Here is a 22,602-nt window from a genome sequence, read left to right on the forward strand (position 1 = left end):
TCAAACACTCAATCACAAACTGCAATAAAGCAGAACTTTGATTAAAAGTGGTGTGGATCTGCAAAAACCTTGACCCTTAAATCTCCCCATCACAACCAACAAAGACAAATCATTATTTATTTCGTCCTCCTTCTAAAGCACTTTGATTATTCAAAGGATTGAGGCAGATTAACCAGTTGACGTCCTGCAACGTACCGTGACCTGCCGGCCAAACTGGTCGGACTATCGGGGGGCGGAGAGAGTGTGGCGCATGCAAAGTGGAGAGAGCGAGAGCGAGAGAATTATAAAAACAAAAGGAGACAGCGATAGATAAGACGGGACCACAGGTGGGCCAACCTGTTAGGCGGAGGTGGAGAGTGAAAGCTCGTCCGAGCGCTGACAGACGTTTAAGCTAAACAGACGTTTAACAGACAGATAGATGGAGAGATTGTCGGCGGGGGAAAAACGGGAAATTAATGGAGGGTGACGGCGGGAGGAGGTGTTGCTGTCACCACCTGCGAGAGCCGACGGAAGCAGCGGTTGGGTTTAAGGACGCAGAGATAAGATAGGACTTCAGGCTGTGCATCACATTTAGAGGAGAGGTGACATTTAGCCGGTCGGCAGCTTGGTGTGTTTTGAGAGTGCAAAGGTCACAATGGAGAGAATTGTTTGGGGGTGCAATTTAAGATCTTTTGGATTTGCCTTATAGTTTGAGGACACCTGTCACCACGCACAGAGACATCGAGATACACACAGAAACACCTGTGCCTTGTCTAGGTGAGAAATAACACACGGGTGGGATGGAGAGATAGAGAAAGAGCAAGACTGGCTTTAGAGAGAGGGAGAGAGAGAGACGGAGGGAGAGAAACAGGGCTTACAGAGGACAGAGGGAGGACGGATGGAAAGCTGAAGATAAACTAAGCCTCATACAGCAAAGCGAGGAAGAAAAAGTGTCGGGAGACAGACGCACTTTGTCGTGAGTGGACAGCAGGAGTGACGGGCAGGTTCTGAAGGGGGAAGAACTAGGGACGGGACAAGAGAGATGGCCTGGGAGAAAGAGAGGGACGGCTGAATGGGGAAAAGGACGAGAGACAGAGGGAGAGAGAGAAGGGGAAAAGGCATTCGGAGGAGAAAAGGAGAGGGGTGAGGCGGCGGAGGGAGGGTCCACGGGTTCATAATCCCCTTACAGACAGCTTTGTTGAGTGATTGACAGCCCAGCGCGCCACGTTAGAGCCCGAGCAAAGGGAGGAGGGGAGGGGGGCAGCCACGACTGGAGGGATTATCTCTCCCCTGGCTTATAACCCCCCCCACACACACACACACACCTCAACACACTGCCTCATCATCACCAACGCCAACCCCCCCGCCCACTCGACAGGGTCAAGAGGTACGGGCCAGCTTTGCGTTGTTTTCGCCGCTCTCTTTTCATGCTCGCACAGGAACCTGGCTTTGTCTCCAGCATGATTGTGTTGTTTTGCAAATAATGTTTAATGCGGCGGTGGAGGGGTGGTGGTGGTGGTGAGCAGCAGGGTGGAGGGCTGTGGTGGGGTGGGGGGTGTATACAAACCCACGCAGGGCATGGACACAAGCGCATGCACCCACGCATGACGCATGCCTGACATCCACACAATCACACTTGCACGCAAAGAGGCGCACACACACACAAAACTCACTCTACTCAGCGTGCAAGGGCATCGGGGGGGGGGTACAGGAGCACTTAAACGAGACCTTGAGTGAATTCTTTTGTCCTAGCTAAGTACCGCCATAATAGAGTTAGCTCGCCCATCACAAGAGCGATTAAATTTAAGAGGAAACATAAGGAGAAAAGCAAAAAGAGATAACTTCTAAAAAAAATACAGCTGATTTGCGGCGCCCGGGCGTGAAGATAGCGCCGTTACTTGGCGGCCGCATCGAGGCGTTTGAGAAATCAGATAATTGTGCATGATTTTTCCAAGTGCCAGAGTAAACACACCTTAGAAACTGGACATGTTGCAACGCTCAGCTGTGTACACACACGCAACACACACACACACACACACACCGGCCACCCAGGACTCAGGCTCCAGATGGGCTAGGCCTGAGTGGGACCGGTGGCTTTGCCGAAGCACACAAAATAGGGAAGTAAACACAAACACCAACGCTGCTGTGTGTGTGTGTGTGTGTGTGTGTGTGTGTGTGTGTGTTAGAGCTTGGGACAGACACACACTGTCTTCAAAACCCAAAGACCACACAGCCAGAGGGGGATATCAGCGCCACGTAACGGAAGTAAGCATCACACACAAATATGCATTCTCGCATATCCAACAACAAGGTGCGCGGCACAGTGACCCACAGCCGTGCCACCCATCCATCAACTGAAAACCAAAGAACACAAGAGGGGGACTGTCTACAAAGGGAGGCTTTTGTCCCCCGCCAGCACCCACCCCCACCGCCTGCCTCCCTGCACACCAGCATTCTTCTGGGCTTGATTTTCTTTGTGGGGAAGGAGAGGGAGAGAGGGCGAGAGAGAGAGAGAGAGAGAGAGAGAGAGAGAGAGAGAGAGAGAGAGAGAGAGAGGAAAGAAAGGAAGGATGTAAGAAAGGAAGGATGAAAGAAAGGAAGAAAGAAAGGAGGGCGCTCCATCTGTTTTTCCCCCTCCTGTGGCTGGGGACCTGCAATACAGCTGCACTCCATTGGAGAGCAAGACTGATAAAGAAAAGAAAGACAGAGAGAAAGAGATTTCTGGAAGGGAGGATAGAAGACGGGGCAGCTAATGAGGAAAGACTTCTCGATTTGCAGGGAATTTAGAGGGAGTGGTACATCTGCTAATGCAAACCTGTGTGTGTGTGTGTGTGTGTGTGTGTGTGTGTGTTAGTGTGTGCTCTGGTTCACAGGCACTCCCAAATTACTTTGACACGGCAGTGATAGGCAATCATGATTATTCATCCTGTCGTCACTACAGAGGACCTATTTACTGCAGGACGCTGATGAGTGAACGAGGAGAAACCAGAGACACTGCACATCAAAAACCACCCACAACGCAGAGGAGAGACAAAAGAGGCTGTTGATGAGAAAGAGAAGAGTAAAAAGAGGAGAGCAATTTAAAAAAAAAGAAGAAGAAGAGGGAATCATTTTTACTGCCTGCCAACTAGCTGTAACATGATAACAGCTCGGATATGTAGGGAAGGAAATTTACACTGGTGGTAAGCCAGGCAAAGAGGGAGTGAGTGAAAGAAAAGACAAATGAAATGAAGGGGGGGATTAGAGCGGAGAAGTGGACTGGTTTTTTTGCAGACGACGAGAGGGGTAAGAGTGCGTGTGGGAGAGCGCGAAGCCAGCGAGCCGAGTGAGTGCGAGGGCTTTCAGTGGCAGCGCTGGGAAGGTGTTGTGGGGGGGCGGGGGGGGGGGGGGGGGGGGCTTTTGTTCGCAGGGAGCAGAGGGAGGAGGACGAAGTTACGGGAGGGAGGGCGAGGAAGGAGGGGAAGGGCAAGGAGCGAGGGATACGCTACCGACGGGGAGTGAGAACGAGAGGGAGTGGGGAGGGAAGAGAAACTCTACCCCTCCGCTTGGACTTGTTCCAGCACTGGGAGCAATAACATTTTTCATCTGTGCATGCATGTGTATGTGTGTGTGTATATACAAGCTCTCCACTGTGTCCATGCAGGCCTGGATGTGTGTGTCTGCCAGTGTATGGGAGCGCTGGTGTGTGTTAGTGTTGACTGCAAGACACGAGCACAAAAGGCAAGGGCGACAGTGGAAAGCCAGAAAGCCGCGGAGTGTTGTTGTGTAGTGTGTAGTGTTTAGTGTGTAGTGTGTAGTGTGTAGAGTCCTACGGCCAGCATGGGGTATCAGACGGTGGCATGTGGAGAGGGCAACAACAGTCCACTTCAGCCGCTCTACACAAGATTGATCTCGTTTGAGTCACTTGTCCTAGACAACAAAGCACCGCGCCGAAATCCATAAGCTGCACCAAAAAAAAAAAGAGTTTAATTTGTCGTCGTTCCTCGAGGTTGGTAAGTTGTTTCTGAAACACGTCTGATCTTAAGCCCCTTTACCACGGATACTAAACTAACACCGGCTAACGTGTGGTGCTTTGTCTGCAGTCGGAATGGGTTCCATTGGTTTTCACCCCCAAATTAAATGAACGTTTATTTAAATGCTATATTTTATATTAAGCTATATTATAGGGTTATGTTTGCAAGATATTGCACATAGGGGAAAGAAGGCGGGGGTCTCTGAGTGATAGAAAAGCGACCCTGGGCTCAAGCATCGATCGGTATTGATGGAAACGTGGTTTACGAGCCAATTTGGCAAGACAGCGAGGAGAGAGAGGGCCTCAGGTGTCGGTGCGTCTGTGACGTAGGACATGACGCAGCGGGGGGGGGAAAGAAAGGCAAGGTCCTCAGGGCTTACACGGCTGAAGCCACGAGCTAGTAAGCGATTCTCAGAAAAGTTGGCTTCTAGAAGCTGTCAGGCAGGAGGTAGTAGACTCCCGGCAGAAGGGGTTGGCTGTATTGGTTCTATTTTTTCAAAGCCTGCTCTTGCTTGCTTTTCCAAAAGCTTCCAATCATCACTTCAGGTTCAAAATCTTTTATCGGTTGGAGCTGCGTTTTTTAGGAAAGTGGAATAAACAGCCTTGTTTCAGTTTGACAACCAGGCATTTTTTTAGCCTAACCACTGAACCTTTGAAAGCTTCATGAACCCGGGAGGCTGCATACTTTCCTCCGTCCAAGAGGAGAATGCAACTCTTCAGCTGAAGTCAAAGTGACATGTTGAAACTTTGAAAAGAAAGAGACATTTTTCTCGACAAGCAATAATATGAGCCCTGCGCTACACTCCTGGCTTTTGTTGCAACAGCCTGTCTTGATTTGCTATGACCATTAGTTAGCCAATGTAAGCCAACTTAAATACATATAACTGGCCCAGTTGGCTGACTTTATGATGCTAACTTTCAACTTTATGTCGCTGCTCTGCTTCTGTTACTTACACTTACGATTATCCTTTAATTGCCACTTGTGGGCACAGTAAATGCTAAGTGGACCGCATTTACATTGTGCCTTTCTTGTCTTTAACGACCATTCAGAGAGCTTGACACTACCAGTCGCATTCATACAGAGCCTCTATATATATATGTATAGATGCATTCCTAAAACACACATAGGGCACAGCCATCAGGGGGTTCCACGTCTTGACTAAGGGCATTTTGAAATGGGTACTGGAATCAAACCATTATCGTCCGATTAACAGATGACCTGCTTGACGCACTGCTGGGTGGTGTTGAGGAGGAGATGTGAAAATCATCAGTGTAGTGGCAATAATTACGTAGCCAAGCAGCCTAGTTGTTTGTCCTAGTTGTTGATATTTCCGTTTAGGTGCAGGATGTGTGTTAACTGTCTTTTCAGGGCGATTTTTGATCTTTGCAGAGAGCCAGGCTATCAGTTTCCCTTTGATTCCAGTCTTCATGCTAAGCTCAGAGATGATCACCTGCTGGCTCCATTTCCACTGCAGAAATCACATGTCTTTTTCATAGCGCGTGGACACTGGCGTCGGCCGATAATGTCAAAAGCCCTTGAATTGAATTGTCTTTGCAAGTTGACATATTTCTACATGTATGGCTGCTCTAAGTGTTTTCTTTTGGGGGGGGGGGGGGGGGGGGGGGGGGGGGTTCTTTTCAGTTTTGTATCCGTCACGTGGTAGAAACATTTTCCCGCTGTGTTCTCACATGGGCTCATTTGGATATTTTACTCTGACATTTGCGTCTTTTCATATTTTCAGGAAATGTCAGCTTTGATTAGAGAGTGAAGGTGTTGGTTCAAAATGTTGAACTTTGCCTCTGAGGGTGAACGAATAAATTAATAACTAATTATCTGTATGCACCCAATTATAAACATAAACGTCCTTTGATGGACGGACAGACTGACTCGGGGGGGGGGGGGGGGGGGCACACTCTGAGGCTGAGCAATTGTACTTGAGGCTATAACCTATGAACAATTTACTTCAGTTTATCAGTATTCCGTCTATTTTTCCCCCATGTTAATCTTGCATGTCGATCCTGCTTAAATTATATTTAATGCAGGACCCAGGAAATGGAGCATGATTTTTCCCCCGCGCCGTTAGCCAAGGTCAGTTTCCCCATAGACCGAAACAACGACGGCTAATGCCAAAGCCAGATGGACTGTTTTTCGCTGTACAGTCTTTTAACTCCTAATTAGAACGATGCATACGTGCGAGCCCACGCACGCACACACATCTGAGGAGACGAAAGCGAGAAGCCTGGAAAAAGAATCAAGGTGGCGAGAGCTGGGCACCGAGAATATTACAAAGGATCTGAGGTAGAGACGCGGGCCCGTGTGCTCAGATGGGGTAATAAGTGTGTTCGTTTATTAATAAGCCAAGTTTGGAGATGACTGGCTGTTACTGCAGCGTGGGCAGGGCAGGGACAGGGTTCCCCGCCAAAGCCTCTTAGCATAAGGATCATCTCTGACCAATTGTAAGTCAACGGGTAAAGATTATCTTAGAGCTAAGATGCTTTGGAGTAACAGGTCTCCCTATCTCCCACACAAGAGACCAAACATCCACGGCAACAGCCAGAGGATCCGCCCCCCCCCCCGCCCCCCCTCCCGCAACTCCCACCGCACAAATAAAAGTCATGTATCTCCTTTGTAGCCGAGCAGTGAATAGTTGGCTCCGCTTTGTTGCCAGGCTCCTTGCAGGCAGGGTGATTCATGTATGCTTACTTTAGCGGCTCTGAGTGTTTCTGCAAATCTCTGGATAAAAGCTTCTCATGCCAAAAATATAAATGTAATATGAGATATTTAAAGAAAACTCAGAGACAACTCAAACGCTTATTGCTTGCAGATGCAGCTACGGGGCTGTGGGTCTCGTATTTACGAGTCCATTTTTGTTGTTTGACGATGTATTTTGGTTATTTCTGCCGTGACGTAGCGAGACTAAATTCCTCCTCGGCTACGATGGCACAGGAGAGAAGCAGCACACTGGGATTTGGAGTGTGTGTCACAGGGCAGATGACATTTGAGCTCAAAACACCGAATCGCAAGCAGACCCTTAAAAAACAAGAAAAGACACAAAAAACACTATCCTCACTCTTTTCATATTCTTTTTTTGGAAACAAATCCGTCCTTTCATTCTTCCAGGCCCAACCTGCCTCAGGATTCATTGTGCTTCAGTATTATTATTATTATTATTATAAGTTTGCATGATTTGGGCCGCCGTAAGGCCTCCATCCTTGTGTCCCAGGTTTAATCACTCTGTGTTTGCAGCATCTCATCTTATTATAGTGAGTGCAGCAAGCAGGGAGAGGGGAAACAGCTGCCAGTCTCCTAACTACTCTGCGCTAAGTTGATCAAAGAGCTCACTCTGCCCAAAGAGTCTATGCATTCCTTTAAAGCTTACCAGGTTTCACGCTGGACTTCACAGGGATAAATATTATGGGACGTGTCAGTAATGAGGAATGAGGGGCCGGCCCGGTTGTGTGTGAGCAGGAAGCAGCTAGTCACGGCGGTGACCTACAGGTCATCAGTCACTCTCTCTGACTGGGCCGCGTCACATCGGCCAGTGCCACTGTCAAGCCCGGCCGTGCTCCTGAAAACCATCCATCTCTCTTTTAGCTCGCCATTCTTCCTGCTTTTTGTTTCCCTCTCTCGCCGGCCTCCTGCTCATATCTGGGGAAGATGTTTGCCAAAAACGTCAGCTTTGACGAGGCACAGCTGTCCGTCAGCGAAGCCTCTCATTTGTCTCTCTTGTGAAGACACACACTCTCTCCCCCCCTCACTCTAACATCAAGTCAGGCCTGTGTCCCATCAAAGCAGTCTGTTGACGTCCAGTGGCATGGACAGGGATTCAACGCTGATCAAAGTGTCAGGACTTACAGGCTGAACACTGATGATTTCTGGCTACCGGGGGATGTTACTGGGAGATAAGAAGACACAATATTTGACTTTTGTTTTGCATGTGACAAGTTCTGCATAACCGTGCGAGTGTGCTATGCAAACGAGGACTCCACCTTGACGTTGCTTGAGGTAAATTGAGGTGTGAACTCGACACACACACTGCTTCAAATTCTATTTTCATCCTTTTCTGTACCCGGAATCCTTATTTTTGTACAAAACGTGAACAATTTTGAATTTTTGTAACTTGTTCCCACTTGAAATCTGGTGGCATATATTGTGGCCCATTTGTTTTGAGAAACTAAGACTTTAGGACTTAATTACACCCAAAAAACTGTTTGGTTTGACGGATTTGTTTTTCACTTGACATACTCAGAGCGGCTTAGAGCTGGGAGATCCTGACACACCGTTTAGTATTCAAGGCACAGACACACACATACCAGCGCATCCTCTGTCACAAACCAGAATCCACACACTCGCATACACACCCGGGAAATGACAGCGGCGTCAACTCCCTCCTACTGCTATCCCAGTATGCAGTATGAGCCCAACCCAACGTTGTGAAGATGTGCCGAGCGGTGGTGGTGGTGGAGCGGGGAGTCTCTTGATGCAGGGCAAAGAGACTGGAGGGCGAGTAAAAGAAAGGATGGAGGAGGTGATGAACAGCGTGGCAGAGGTTGCTCCTCCATTGCACACTCCTAAGGCCAAAAGAGTCCACATCCACTTTTACACTACGCCAGTCTGCCTCTCTGTGTCACCCGGGGGAGGAGGATTGACCTGGCCCAGTCCAAATGCTGCCAGGAGGATTGGATGATCCTGCTTAGGCAGGGTGTGCTGTGAAGCAAGCTAATGAGAGGCCTGTGTGTGTGTATGTGTGTGTATGTGTGTGTCTGTGTGTGTGTGTGTTGGCTGGCTTTGCTAAGGGGCTCTGGGTTCAGCCACCTAGGGCAATCTGCCCAGTGATGCTGGGACACATGTGACCCCCTTCAGCCCCACGGCCTGGATTACTGTTACCACCACTACCACTGTGGATTGTGTGTGTGTGTGTGTGTGTGTGTGTGTGTGTGTGTGTGTGTGTGTGTGTCTGCGTTGGCTGTTTCCAGGGAAGAGAGTTGCTTGTTGCTGCATGTGTTCCAACACTCGGAAACCAGCCGCACACTTTTTAATCTCCTTCATCCTAATCATCTGCACTTTTAACCATTACCAAAATCCCAAAGTCACTTCTAAAGCCCAGGGGACTAGGGAAGCAAATTAGTTCTTTAGCCAACCCCAGCATATTTACAACACCGCTTTATAGCTGTTATGATGCTGATGAATGTGCACTGCCCCTGCCAAATAAACTTATAATCGAGTGATAAAATAATGAATGAATTCCGAGTGGAACAACAGTCCGTGACGCCTGCCAATTTCCTCACCTCTCCCGTGTGTGTCAATTTGTGTGTGTAGCGCACACATCTGCCCTCCCCTGTTTACTGTCTCGTGGTAGCAGTGTGCGTTTAACGCTCACTTGCACATGCGACGCAGGAGATACATTAGGGCCCACACACTCACACACACATGTCAGACAGAGATGGGAGGGCAGGTCAAGCCCCTCGAGGCCCATTCATGTGCGCAGACATCTGTTGAGAACGTGCGGCTGCTGGAATAGACCTGTCTGTTCGCATGTCTGTATTTTCACAGTCCAGCTGCATACCTGTGTCCATGTGCAGGAAAGAAAGGAAGAGAAAGGAAGACAAAAGAAAAGAGAAGAATGCAGCCGCTAGCCGGCTTGGATCCCCTCTCCTTCCACTGGCCTTTGTATTCTGCCACGTCAGCTGGAACCTCTTTTTCACAGCTCCTGTTGCTCTCAGCTCATAAACTTACACACACAGGCGAGGGGAGGAAGAAAAAGAGGGGGAGACAGACGGGTGGGAGTGAGGGTGGGTGAGGGGCCCCTTGCTTTAACAGGCGGCCCAAACAAGCAATATATGGTTCATATTCATCCCTTCTCTTCCTCCTCCTCTTGTTCCTGCACGCCCCTCGTCCCTAAAAATACACATTTAAAATAAAACTACCCGGTGGATGTTCTCTAATCATTTGCCCGGGGGATGCATGAAGAGCTTAGCAGGTTCCCGCTCTCTTGTCCACACGGCCCGGAAAAGGCTTCGCGTGCACTATTCGTGTAGGTGGCGGGGCCGGGCTGGACGGAGGATACCTACGTGAAACTGGTGAAACCGGCCGTGGAGTTTCAAACAGACAAACAACCAATAAACGGGTTGTAAAATGCTGCTCCTTTGGTATATGGCACCCCGTTTGACCTACTAACACTCACTCCACTCTCCAGGCCCAGAATGCCCTCACCAAGAACATTTTCAATGATTTCTCTTTTTTTTGTAGTCGAAACACTTAGCCTAGTTAGCTAGTCTTTTATCCGGCGCCAATTAGCCGGGCGATTAATGAATTATTGAGAAACGGGAAGGGGGGGGATTAAATTTTAATGTGGATCTTAGGGGGAATAGTTGTATTACAAGTCACCGCGAGCGCCGAGCGCGGAGACGCCCACCCTCGGCAGCCGTTTACAATAATCTACAGCCGTTTACTGAAGTATGGAAAAGAGAGGAAGAGCGGAAGAGCAGAGGAGAGGAGGAGAGGAAGAGAGGGGGCGGGGGGGGGGGGGTGAATGGGAGGCTTTGGCCTTAAGAACAGACGCTGCAATCGAGCTTGCAAAAGGGCCAAAACCTACAAAACTCCATATGCTGCGATCCGAAAAAAGTGACCCGGGGCCAACGTTCACTGAATCCACTCTCTGTGCGTGGGAGTGCGTGTTTGTGCACCGGTGCGACTCGCAGTGTGAACCCAGGTGTGTGGGTCACCTGCCACCCCCCTCCACCCCCACCTTCACCCCCCCACAGACTCTTGAGCGGTAATGCAAGATTCGATCTTTCATTAGGGCGGCCATGTAAGGCCAATAATAGCAGATGCTGAGATAAGGATAATGTAATTCTTCTGGGAGGATGGGGGGGGGGGGCTGGGTGTCGCTCTCCCCAAGGTGACTGTTCTGGTTCAGGTCTCTCTTCCTCAAGCAGAACCTGTATTGGCACTTGAGTCTTAACTGATATTGATTTACGTAGGGTTAGGACAGCCTCCCACCCCCTCCTCCCCAATCCTGTTTCTCTTTCACCTCCTGCCACCTCTCTTTGTTTATGTTCCCTTTCTTTAGGGGCCACAGTGATTTCAGCTGATGGAGCAGTCAATAAAAGGGTGGGGGCAGCCTTTGGAAAGGCTCTTAAAAATAGAATTTTTACTGTAACTTACATCAGCCGGATCATTTTATCTGGGAGAGGTCGGCGTTCTCCACTACACCCATGGGTGCCTGCTATTCCTCCTCACCTCTGCACATCTCCGGGTGCACCAGTGGCTGCTGTAGTGCCATAATTAGTGGCTGGATGTGACACATGTTTCCAATTTGCTACGTCTGTTCACCGCACGGGTGGGGGGGCGGGTGCGGGGAGACGGACCGAGGCGGAGATGGAGGCAGACGGAAGGTGACGCGAGGGATGAGAGGGATGGGAGTGGAGGGGGAGGAGAGAGCAGAAAGGGGGAGGGGGAGGTGAGAGGAAGGTGCGAAGGGGTGAAGAGTTGAGGGAGCGGGGAGATTGCTCACGGAGGCGGAGGGAGCGATGGGAGGAGGAGGTGGAGGGGCGGCTGCAGGTGGACGGTCTGCACTTCAAAGCAGCCCATGCAGCGGGAGGTCTGGAGGTTAACAACGTGACAGTCCATTCGCTACACAGACGAAACATGCGCTCGGCCCCTGATTGATTCAGACAAGCGCTTCTGCAAACTTTTCACCTCATTTCAGAAGAACAAACCAGATGTGGGTGGGCTCTGGACAGCGTCCATGGAGGACGTGCAGGATTTGAAACAAGCGTGGGGTCGTATTTCAGCCTGGGGCCCAAACCTACTTTGCCCTGAGGCCGCTTAGGCTCTAATTTTGTAGAGAGCAAGCGAAAACGAGGACATGGAAGTGTGTAAAAAGGGCCAAGAAAATGAACTGGAGGAATGACTAAGCTGATTAACTATGAATAAGCCTGGTAGTATACAATAAGGCTTTGTATTCTCTAGATACGAGTGAGGGAATCTGAGAAAATGACGACAGGCCCTGGCGTCAAAGCCACCACCCCTCTAATTGCCAGCCAGGCCCATTCACTAAGCCCCGACACCCACCTAACACCAAACTCCATTAGGAGACAATGGCGTGGATTCACCTGTAAGGCCTCAAAAGCCCCGGCTGTTAGCTTCTCAGTGAAAATTACCCTCCCGTGTCCTGCTCCCTGTTGGGTGAATCCACCCACTGCTGACAATAAGCCCTCATTAAGGGCTCCATGCCTGGCTCCACAGCGGGGGGGCCAGGCGCAGTCACATCTGTGGAGAGGGGAGCAACCGGGCCGGCCGTAGCCTCCAGCCGCACACGGACACATTAACAACCTGTTGGTCTCTGGTTAGGCTGGTGGGGTGGGTGTGACCCCGGTGCGGGAGGTGCAACAAGTGACTTTACTCTATTTTTTTTTTGTTTTAAATCAACAAAGAGTGTGAAAGGAACGGTGTAAGCCCTTTGACAAGAAAGCTGAAAAGATCTCTATTCGCCACAAACTGCATTCAGGGTTTGTCACTTTAATATTCCCTTTCTCTGGCACACAAGCCCCCTGCTCTTCTCCCACTGCCACCAGCAGGCCATTCAGACACAGGGGGAAAAAAGAAGAAAAAAAATTGGCAGAGGTGTGAGAAAAGTGGTGAACGGCCGAGAGGTGTTTAAAATGACATTTCCTCGGCTAATGCCTGACACCTTCTCCAGAGGACAGAGGGAGGGAGATGCTAATGAGTCGTGGCCAAGTGGGCGCACAGGGTGTTGGGAGAGGCCTGCAGGGGGGGGGGGGGGGGGATTTCAATCAAGGTCATCCAGCTAAGGCAAATTTAGAGCATCACACACGTCTTTATTACCACACGCACACACGCGCACATTTTGGCCTGCAAGGCAGTTTGACGGGACTTTACCATTAAGAAGAGGTGAGGCTGGACTATCCACAGTGATCGATGCGAGTGGGGCGAACTCACAGCAGCAGTGTAGCACATCAAGGTGTGTGTGTGTGTTTGTGTGTGTGTGTGTGTGTTTTTTTGTGTGTGTGTGTGTGTGTGTGTAAGCCAGGTGTGTGTGTGTGTGTGTGTGTGAAGCAGATCACACTGGCTTTAATTTATATACTTAATAATGGTGGGGAGGAGAAATTGTCCAACTAGAAACATTGATCCTAATAATAAATGATTCCGGGGCTGCGTGTCTTGCAGGCCTCTCGAACTTTGTTGTGTTCTCCATTTCACGTTGCATCGCTAAAAGTCCCTCAGAGTAACGCGCGCGCATCTAAACCCCATCCTCTGCTGCACAAGTTGCGTGTCTCACCGTGCACGTGCACTTAACCCCAATTATTCCGGCTCCCTTCCCTCGCCTCGAGTTCAAACCTGCAGATGAGGCAACCAGGGGAAAAAAATAAGAAAAAAAAATAAAAAAAAGATAGAGGCTGCTCTTACCTTTCGTTCAGGGAATTCCAGTAGATGGGCTCCATGTTGCTGGCCGCCGACCCAAGTAAATCCAGTAAGAAAACCAGCAGGATCCCAAAACCATTCCCTCGATTTGCCATCTCACCCCCGAAGCCCAGCTTGTGTAGCCGCATTTAAAAAGGAAACAACCGGGAGGGACCAGATGCGGAGGGTTCTGTTTCTGTTCTCTGCTGCGGGGAGACTCTGAGACGCAGCGGGCACAGCCGAGCGAGGCTTGTCGGTCGAGTCAGTCAGAGAGCGGAGGCTGCCGTGCATCCACGATTCATCGAAATGCACAAAAACACGCTCGGAAATGTGCAGAAGAAACTTCGTCCAATCCGTGCGTCCGCGTCTCCGGAAAAACAACTATTTCAGTGCCATGACTTTCCCAGCAATCAATAGTCCCTTTTGTTGTTGTTGTTTTTTATATGTTCAAATATATCTCCACTGGACTGGATTCTTTTCCGAGAGGTACCGCCACCCAGCAGGCGCTATTCCTGCTGCCTCTCCGTGCGCCCTGATTGTCTCCCTCCGAACAATGTTCCCTTGTTCTCTGCGCCGACTCTGCGCGATTTCTCTCCCATTACCTTGTTCACTCGCAAGATGATCCACGTCTCGGCATAAGCGGAGTGGAGGTTTATTGTCCCGTGTGTGTCACGATCGGCGCAGAAACCCCCCCAGCCAAAAAAAACCAACCAAACAGCGGAGGTGAACAGGTTTTTAAAAAGGAAAGGATGTCACTCGTGTCCACAGCTCCATCCTCCAATACGTGTTGATGCTCGGTGGGGCTTCAGTACGTGCGCATTTTTATCCTTCTTCGCTCGGGGGGTAGGTAAATCCTGCAAATCCCTCTTGTTGAGAATTAAACCAAAAACAAAAAGCGAACAAATAAAGGTCCGAATTCAAACCGACGATACATCCAAGGGATCGTTGCGCGCAAAAAGGGAGAACTGAGAGAGAGAGAGAGGAGCGAACCAAAGCGCTAGAGAAGCATCTCCACTCCGACGGTGCCGCACAAAGGCCGACGGGAAACTTGGAAAGAAACCCAAAGATTGTGCGCATCGGTCTGTGGTTGTGGTGGTGGTGGTGGTGGTGGTTGGTGTCGCGCGACGTCCGGAGAGCTGGAATGGTGTTCGCAGTAACGAGAAGGAAAGAAGAAGAAAAAAAAAAGCAAGCGCGTTATCTCATCCGTGTGCGCGCCTCGCACAGTCCCGCAGGTCTGACTGGTCCTGACGCTCGCAGCGCGTTGACACAGCGACTGGCTCGTTGGAGAGAGGGAGGAGGCGGAGGAGGAGGAGGGGGAAAGGGGGGACGTGGATGAATGGAGAGAGGGGAGGGGAGGGGGGGCTCCATCCTCAGACTGGCAGGCAACGGAGCGCAGTTCTTCCTTTTTTTTTTTATTGTGCATGTGTGTATGTGTCTGTGTGGGGGGGGGGGGGGGGGCAGTGTGTGGAGCCCCTCCATGCACCTCCTCTCTCCTCCTCCTCCTCCTCCTCTCCGGGGTTCACAGACTCGGACCTCTGGACTCCCCGGAGGTCTGTTCTGCCTCCTTTTAAAACGGCGAAGAAGAAGCACACACGCACGCGCTCGACTCCACGACGGAAGAGCAAGAGCGCCCCCAATGGATATACTGGGTATTACACGTGACACTGGAAAAGTATTGGATAGATGGATAGATGGACAGACAGACAGACAGACAGACAGACAGACAGACAGACAGACAGACAGACAATACAAGAAATACAGTATATAATACACACAATACAACAGTGCAATGGACAGGTATAAATAGCTCACTAACACCAGAGAGCAGATCGAACCCTACACTAAATGTCCCTGATGCATTATTCTTTGTCCAGTTTGGCACTGGGAATAAGAGACGTTCCTGCTGGGCCGTGACGTGGGACCCTGAACCAGACGACCCGACCAACTCAAACTCTGAGTGCATTGGCTCTGAGGTATCTGCACTTATCTGTTCAGCTTTTCCTGTTTACAGCACTGTCAAACTAAGAGGGACCTCTTGTTGGACTTTCAGAACACAAAATGTCACAGTGAAGTACCTTAAATACCTCCCTTAAGTACCTTAGCCCTATGAGGTTATTTAAGGTGTGGGTAGGAGTGTATGACATCACCTCTCAATGTAGAAACTTAAGGAATATTGTGGTTTTATTTATAAAGTGCAGTTACACAGTCATGGGAGTACCTGTAGCATATTTCAAGAACATGTTGGAAACCATAGTATGGAGGAAAAAAGACCAAGAGGAGAATCCTGGTGACACCCATGATCATTGGACTGGAGTCACCTCATACGTCTGAAGCCCAGTCTAAACAAAAAGATTCCCCTTTCTGGGTGAGTGTGTGTGTGTGTGTGTGTCTGTCTGTGTGTGTCTGTGTGTGTGTGTGTGTGTGTGTGTGTGTGGGAGAGTTCCAGCATCCAGCCCCAGCACTTCAAAGTGGGCCAATCCGCTTGATGATGTGCAGGAGGAGCCGGGTGACAGGCCCCTGCTGAGGGCCACACACACACACACCAGTGTTTACGCTGGGCCCCCGGGAACACTAACACTAATTTATCCACCCAACTAGTTTTCCCACACACACCCTCACACACACACACAGAAAAAGAGAGAGAATCATGTATGAAATTTGAGTTTAGAAGACTACAAATACTGTGGGTGTACTGCCCCCATGTGGTAGACAGTGTGCATGATCCAGACTACTATACATGTAGAAAAGCCTGATAGACCAGGTAGACTGTGAGACTCTTTCACACTTGAATAACAACTTTTCTAGCTCTGGAGGAAGGTTTCAAACTAAAATGAACTACAGAAAAACCCTTATCACGTCAGGCTAAGGAGAAGGGAATGATGGGAAATATGGGAGCTAGCATTATTGGAGCTTTACCCACAGTGGAGACTAAAAGTGTTTTCAGACAATAAGACTGGGAAATTCCAGTTCTGTCTAAGCAGAGCAGGCAGGCGTGTCGTATAAACTCTGCTCTGGAAAACACTGTTTTTGTTCCACTCTTTATTTTTCCATATCTGATTCTCGACAGCCGCCCAACCTTACGGAGGAGCAGTGCTAAATCATTACTGACATAAACTGACACCAGACATCCTATTCTATTGAATTTTGTGATTTAAATGTTCAAACAGTGTGACTCATTCTTGGCGAAGGCCTCTGTCCTTCCATGGCTTCCACCGCCACATGCAATAACCTTGGTGCAGCAATCTGCCACTTGCCCCAAAGTCTACACAGCTACGGCGGTGAACCGAGCGAGACAAACAAAGAGAGGAGGAGCACTGTAATATCTTTCATTGAAAATATTTCCCATAAAAACAACAGAGCGGAGGGGGAAAAAATACCTGATGCACCAAACACCTCCTGCTGTTCCTGCACAGCCAGGGAGGGAGGGGAAATAAATGAAAGTGAGGCAGGGGAAGCAGAGAGAGCTAGGACACTAAAACACATTACAGGAAAGTTGTGTCTACAAGAGGAGCAGAAGTGCAGCTGGCACGGACTCAGTGTCTTGCTGAAGGGCACCTCAGCAGCCCAGGTGAGTGAATTGACCAGGGCTAAACCCAGGGTCGTCGGGCTGGAGGATCTTCTGCAAGTATTACAACAAAAAGTTTACAGACGTTTCCTCTGCTTTTGCAAAATTACAGCATGCCTCTAACAAGAATCCTAATTGCAGGTTAGAAAATCCAAACGAGAAGCAAATATGGCGGAGAGATTTTATGGAGCTGGGCAGGGAGAGAGAAAGGAAGAAAGGCACAAAAAAAAAGGGAGACAGAGAGCAGAGATGGAGGTGGTTGTTGTACGCTGACCTCTGGAGACCTTGGCAGGGCACATGACAGAGCTAAATGTGGTGGAGGAAGGCAGACTGGTTCAGAGACAGCAGCGGTGCAGAGGTGGAGCTGGCACGAAAAAACTAAACCTCTCGCTCTGTCTGGGAATCTGTGTGTGTGTGTAAGTGTGTGTAAGTGTGTGTGTGTGTGTGTGTGTGGGACGGCTTGTGCTGGAGATGACTCAGTTTTGAAGTGCAGAGCTATAAGGTAACACCTACATCAGACAGATAGATAAATAGAAAGACAGACAGACAGATAAATAGACAGAAGAAACGATAGACAGATAGATAGATAGATAGATAGATAGATAGATAGATAGATAGATAATATACACCCTTGGCTGGTATGTCTGTGTTTATTAGTCCTCATTTATTCAGGCTGACCTCATTTACTGCGCCGACCTTCAACTCTTTTTCATAACTGCATCTTCTCCCTGGTGACTCCCACTGCAGTCTGCTCCAGCTGCCTGCCTGCCAGACACACACACACACACACACACACACACACACACACACACACACACACACACACACACACACACACACACACACACACACACACACACACACACACACACACACACACACACACACACACACAGTACTATAGATAGACACATACACTGACACAAAAAACAAACATGCACATCACTTTCACACTGAATGTACACAGTAGATGCAAACACAAGCAATTATAGTAAGTGCATAGTTGACATCATGTATGTAGCTTGAGGGTTAAGTGTACAATACACACACAGACGCACACACACAGACCAGCACAGGCACATGCAATTGAAAGACCTAAGAGAAGAAAAACATGCACCCTGATGGGAATGAAATTCACACCGAGGGTGGTACAGTGTGTGTGTGTGTGTGTGTGTGTGTGTGTGTGTGTGTGTGTGTGTGTGTGTGTGTGTGTGTGTGTGTGTGTGGGGGCTGGTGTCAGAGCATAACACCCTTGCCCGCCTCACAGGTGATAGATCTCAGCTGCACATCTTTATCCTAGCATCTGTCTGTCTGCCTGTCTGTCCTCCTCCTCCTCCTCACACACACACACACTCATATCTTCTGACGACATAGACAGGCGCGGGGGTGGGTTAAATGAGGAGAGGTGCAGATCACACGTATGGAGCATTCAGTGACGGCGAATGAGGAAATCATTTGTACCTGACAGTTGATCTCTGTCACACGTCGACTCGCGATTTGCATTTTCGTGTTCATGCCCCTTCAGCTGCGCTCATGAGGACTTCTCTCGATGCCAGCACGTCTCCTATCTAACCTCAATCTAGTTTAAATTTCATCCCTAAAACTTAACCTGAGAATAACTTTAACCGTCAGGCTGCACAACACGTGAAGGGTGTTTCCCGTGGTTTGACGTTGAGTATTCTGGATTTCTCCTTGAGAAGTTAAATCTTTCTAAAATCGTGTTCCGAGAGAATGATATGGTACCTTTGCACTTTTTGGGGAATATAAATGAGAATCTATTTGGCGCTCAGACCCCTTGTGATGTCATCAAGCCTGAAAGGGGGCGTGGTTGAATAGTACAGGAAACAGGAAGGGGTTGTTGATAGGGTCAAGAGAATGTTGAGGACCTGAATGAGATGAGTGGACACTGGAGGGGATTGGGGAGGAGGAGGGTCTCAGCTGACTCTGAGAGGGTGGAGACAATCCTAAACTTGACAGAAGAAATGTGATTGGCTGATTGAGATCATGGCAAAATCTGATTGGGTTGGCATTAAAACCCAACGGTCTGGATTGGAAGAGCCGGGGAGTCCTCCAAACGTCTTGGTTTGTGTGGGAGGCCCGAAGAACAAAAGTAAAACAGAGAAAATAAGACAGATAAGATATATATTTTTACCATCCAACTGATCATTTCCCCACCTGTCATTTATCTTCTTGGGGGGGGTCCCAACGCCCCTGGCTAATAAGCGTTACCATATTCTTTTTGAACATGGAATGAAATAAGGACAGTGCACTGATTCGCTTTGTACAAAACCTCTATAGGAATACATGATTTAAAGTGATTTTCTATATTTCTATTATAGTCAAAAAGTAATCCCAGATAGTATTACCCTCATCTCAAAAGTCTGATATGTTATTGCTTTTTCAAGTTATAAGATTTACTGTATTTTCTGGTCCCAAAAAACTTTAAACATGCAAAAGTGCCAGGCTGTTGCAGTGGGTGAGATGTTCCTTCATGACCGTGTGGTAAATCAATCCCACTGTCCTGCTGCCTAAAATACTCAGGACTGCACCAGATGTGAAGAAGTCTGTCACCGACAGTCCAAAGCAAAGTACAGTACTCGGATGTTGGCTTTTATCCCCTCCATGTGTCTCTGTGTCCTCCTGCTCTGCCTCCCCTCTCATTTTATCACCGGGGCGCCTCCTCGCTCCGGCTAATCTCCTCCTCCATCTGTCTCCTCGTCGCCCGCCGCTCCACCTGCTCCCCCTGACACACCTCGCCCTCCGGCCTTCCCCGCAACTGCCGACTCCTCCGTAAGCCTCCCCTGCAGCCACGGCAGAGGCGAGTGAGGGAGGGAGGCGGGGGAAAGGTGTAGAGAGTGGACAGATGCTGGGGGGGGAGGAGAGGGGGCCATGCAGCCAGAGGGCAGGTGGGAGGATGAATTTAGGCCTTGCTGCTCCACCTTTCCCCGAGAGAGCAATTACACAGGCAATTACTCTCCCTGGGCATCGGTTACCCTGCTAAACCGCCAAAATCAAACCCAATCTGTCGGGGGCCGGCTGGGATACTGGATGCTTAATGTACATCAGTGGGTTCACCCTCATGGTAACTCGCTGTGGAAATCGCCAGAGGGGAAAAGTGTGTGGAGAACAGGAAGAGGAGGGAGGGGGTGAGATGAGATGACGAAGAGTAGAATGATGGTAGGGTCACAGATTCTGGCATGTGTCGTCTATGCTACGTTGATATTCTATTCGGGACGTGGGGTTTTTGCATCAGTGGGAGAAATATCAGTGCACCGCTACGTGTCACTGGCAGCAGAATATGATGATGTGACGTATCTTTACCGCGTGTTAATCTTCCCGGCTATTCTTGATAGATATCCGTGTGCGTGTGTGCCCTCCCCATCTGGAGCGAATGAGCCGGGATCAGACTCCCGAGTGAAACGAAACCTCCGCCGCTGTGCTGCTGCTCCCTGGTTTCAGAACACGTGCAGGGATACAGGTGCCAATTATTTCCACATCTAATGTAAACCAGAGAACAAGGACGCGTCAATCACCCCCGCTGCCCTTTTTGGAATGGGAATGGAAATGGGAGGTGGGGGGGGGGTATTCATAGGAACGCGGCTATTTTGGCAGCTGATGAAATGGTTTGGTCGGGGCCTACAGAAATATTCCTGCAGATTCTGGCTCTGAGAGGAAAAACCTCAAGTCATCGGAGCTGCAGACTCGGTGGATAATGAGTCGAAAATGTGGTGATGGGAAAATGACATTCCCCTAGCGCCTGTGAACGTTTTCGATGCATGCTCACGAAGACGTATTATTAGGGGATTTCGCTCCTATACACTAATGTTACCAGGAGAAGCCATTGATCATCGGCAAACAGTTACGTGACACTGAAGAAGTCCAAAGAACAACATGGTATTAAAACAAGACGGTCTGTAGCCATGCTGGTACCTCAGCGAGCTAAATGTCGTGAACGCCAACATGCTGGTGTTGAGAACGATCTTCTTTGTTCACCATGGTTTAGCATTTTAGCAAAATCATTTGCTAATCGAACACAAGGAACGTCACTCATTTTTCAGGTCATAAGAAAAAAGACATGGGACAAACGGAAATTCAGACTTCATCAGAGCTTCTGATGAAAAGTTAAAGGGATGCCAAGTTATTATAATAAATTATTCATATTGCAAATTTTGTGCCAAAGATACATTTGACTCAAAATCAGAATCCAACAGTCCCTAAAGATGGACGACATGAGAGGGATGGGACACGGACCAAAATAAAAAGTACATATTCAATACATTTTCTCAAAGATGAGAGATTTCTGTCATTTGGGGTTTAGGGGCTCATTTTTCTAATAAGTTTGGTTTGAATTAGTTTGGAGCGAGTGTGTGGGCGGGGCCTGGCCGCCACAGCTTCATCCCCTGATATTTTGGCTTCATTTCTGTACACTGGGAGGAAGAGGATACGCATCGTCCATCTTTATTTACGGTTTGTGGTGTGAGATGATATCACTGACAGATGAATGCGTACATCCGCCAGTTTTATTACCTGGGGCTCCACATGGGGCAGCAGGTATTTGTCACTAGTACAATCCAATCTGGGACGAATAGATTCACCAAGATCACATCGCACAGAAAGCCTCACGTTTTTCTAAAGCCTGAGCTGTAAGCCGAGACACGAGCCATCACAGTGGCTGCTGTGCATATGCAGCAGATCATCTATTAGCTCTAACAACTCTACGACAGCGGGGGTGTCAGAGCCCGGGGGTCAGAGAGGGGCCCTGTGCCACGCGGCTGACAAACCCATTAAAAGTCTCCGGGAGATAAAGGAGGCCTCCCTTTTGACATTTTCAGAAATGCCACGTATGACGAGCTCTAGAAGCTTCGGGAAATCTGTTCCCTCTGCCCCGTGTTGTAAAAAGCCTCTTTTGTGTTTCAAAGGCGGAATGAGAGCGACAAACCAGAGTGCGGGCGACAAATCCCCCCCCCCCCCCTCCCCCTTTCCATGCTAATGCAGGGGGGTCACAGCACCGAGTGTTTGCTTGAGTGCTTCACCGTGAGTTTAGAAGATCCAACAGGCAGACGGCCATTTGAATAATTGTTTTCAAATGTCTTCCTTAATATCAAGATCCCATCACTTACCATTCTGCACACTTTCCTGCCACAAGTGCCGGGGCCTGATAAGTGTGTGTGAGTGTAAGTTGAAGAGAAGGTACTTATGCACGGCCATGGCGGACGCAGCATCAATGGAAAGCACAGGAACACTTGATGTGGAATCGGCTCATTAGCTGCACAAGTGGGAAGACGCCACCGCGGCCACCTTGGGATGAAGATAATGGCTCAGCTGTCATCTGTGTGACGGCACTGTGGGTTTCCACAACATGGTTTTAGGGAGGCAGCACAGACATAACGTTGTCTGTACGCAACACTTCACTTTGCAGCCTCTATTAAATAAAAAGGGGCGGATGTTAAATATTGAAATCAATATCCATCCTCGCAATTTGTGGTTTTGGGCCCGGGGGTGGAATGGTTTTGACAAGGGAAACACAAGCTTAATTTAACATTTAGGAATAGTTGTACATCTCAGCGGCGCACGGTAATGGATTTACCGAGCGTTGCCTGGTGTGGAAATAACTGGACT

At 49.1% G+C, this 22,602-nt stretch overlaps 1 protein-coding gene across 1 annotated transcript in view; it reads right to left on the reverse strand.

Annotated features, from left to right (window-relative positions):
- efnb3b (ephrin-B3b) overlaps positions 1 to 14,659 on the reverse strand; it is a 39,491-nt gene extending 24,832 nt beyond the window's left edge. The window contains exon 1 of the mRNA XM_053416725.1: positions 13,425 to 14,659. Within this exon, the coding sequence (XP_053272700.1) occupies positions 13,425 to 13,567 (143 nt within the window). The 5' untranslated portion in view covers positions 13,568 to 14,659. The remainder of the gene's footprint in view (positions 1 to 13,424) is intronic.
- Positions 14,660 to 22,602: the final 7,943 nt, after the last annotated feature.

The sequence above is a fragment of the Pleuronectes platessa genome, chromosome 23 (assembly GCF_947347685.1).
Source record: "Pleuronectes platessa chromosome 23, fPlePla1.1, whole genome shotgun sequence".
In the NCBI taxonomy this organism is placed as follows: domain Eukaryota; kingdom Metazoa; phylum Chordata; class Actinopteri; order Pleuronectiformes; family Pleuronectidae; genus Pleuronectes; species Pleuronectes platessa.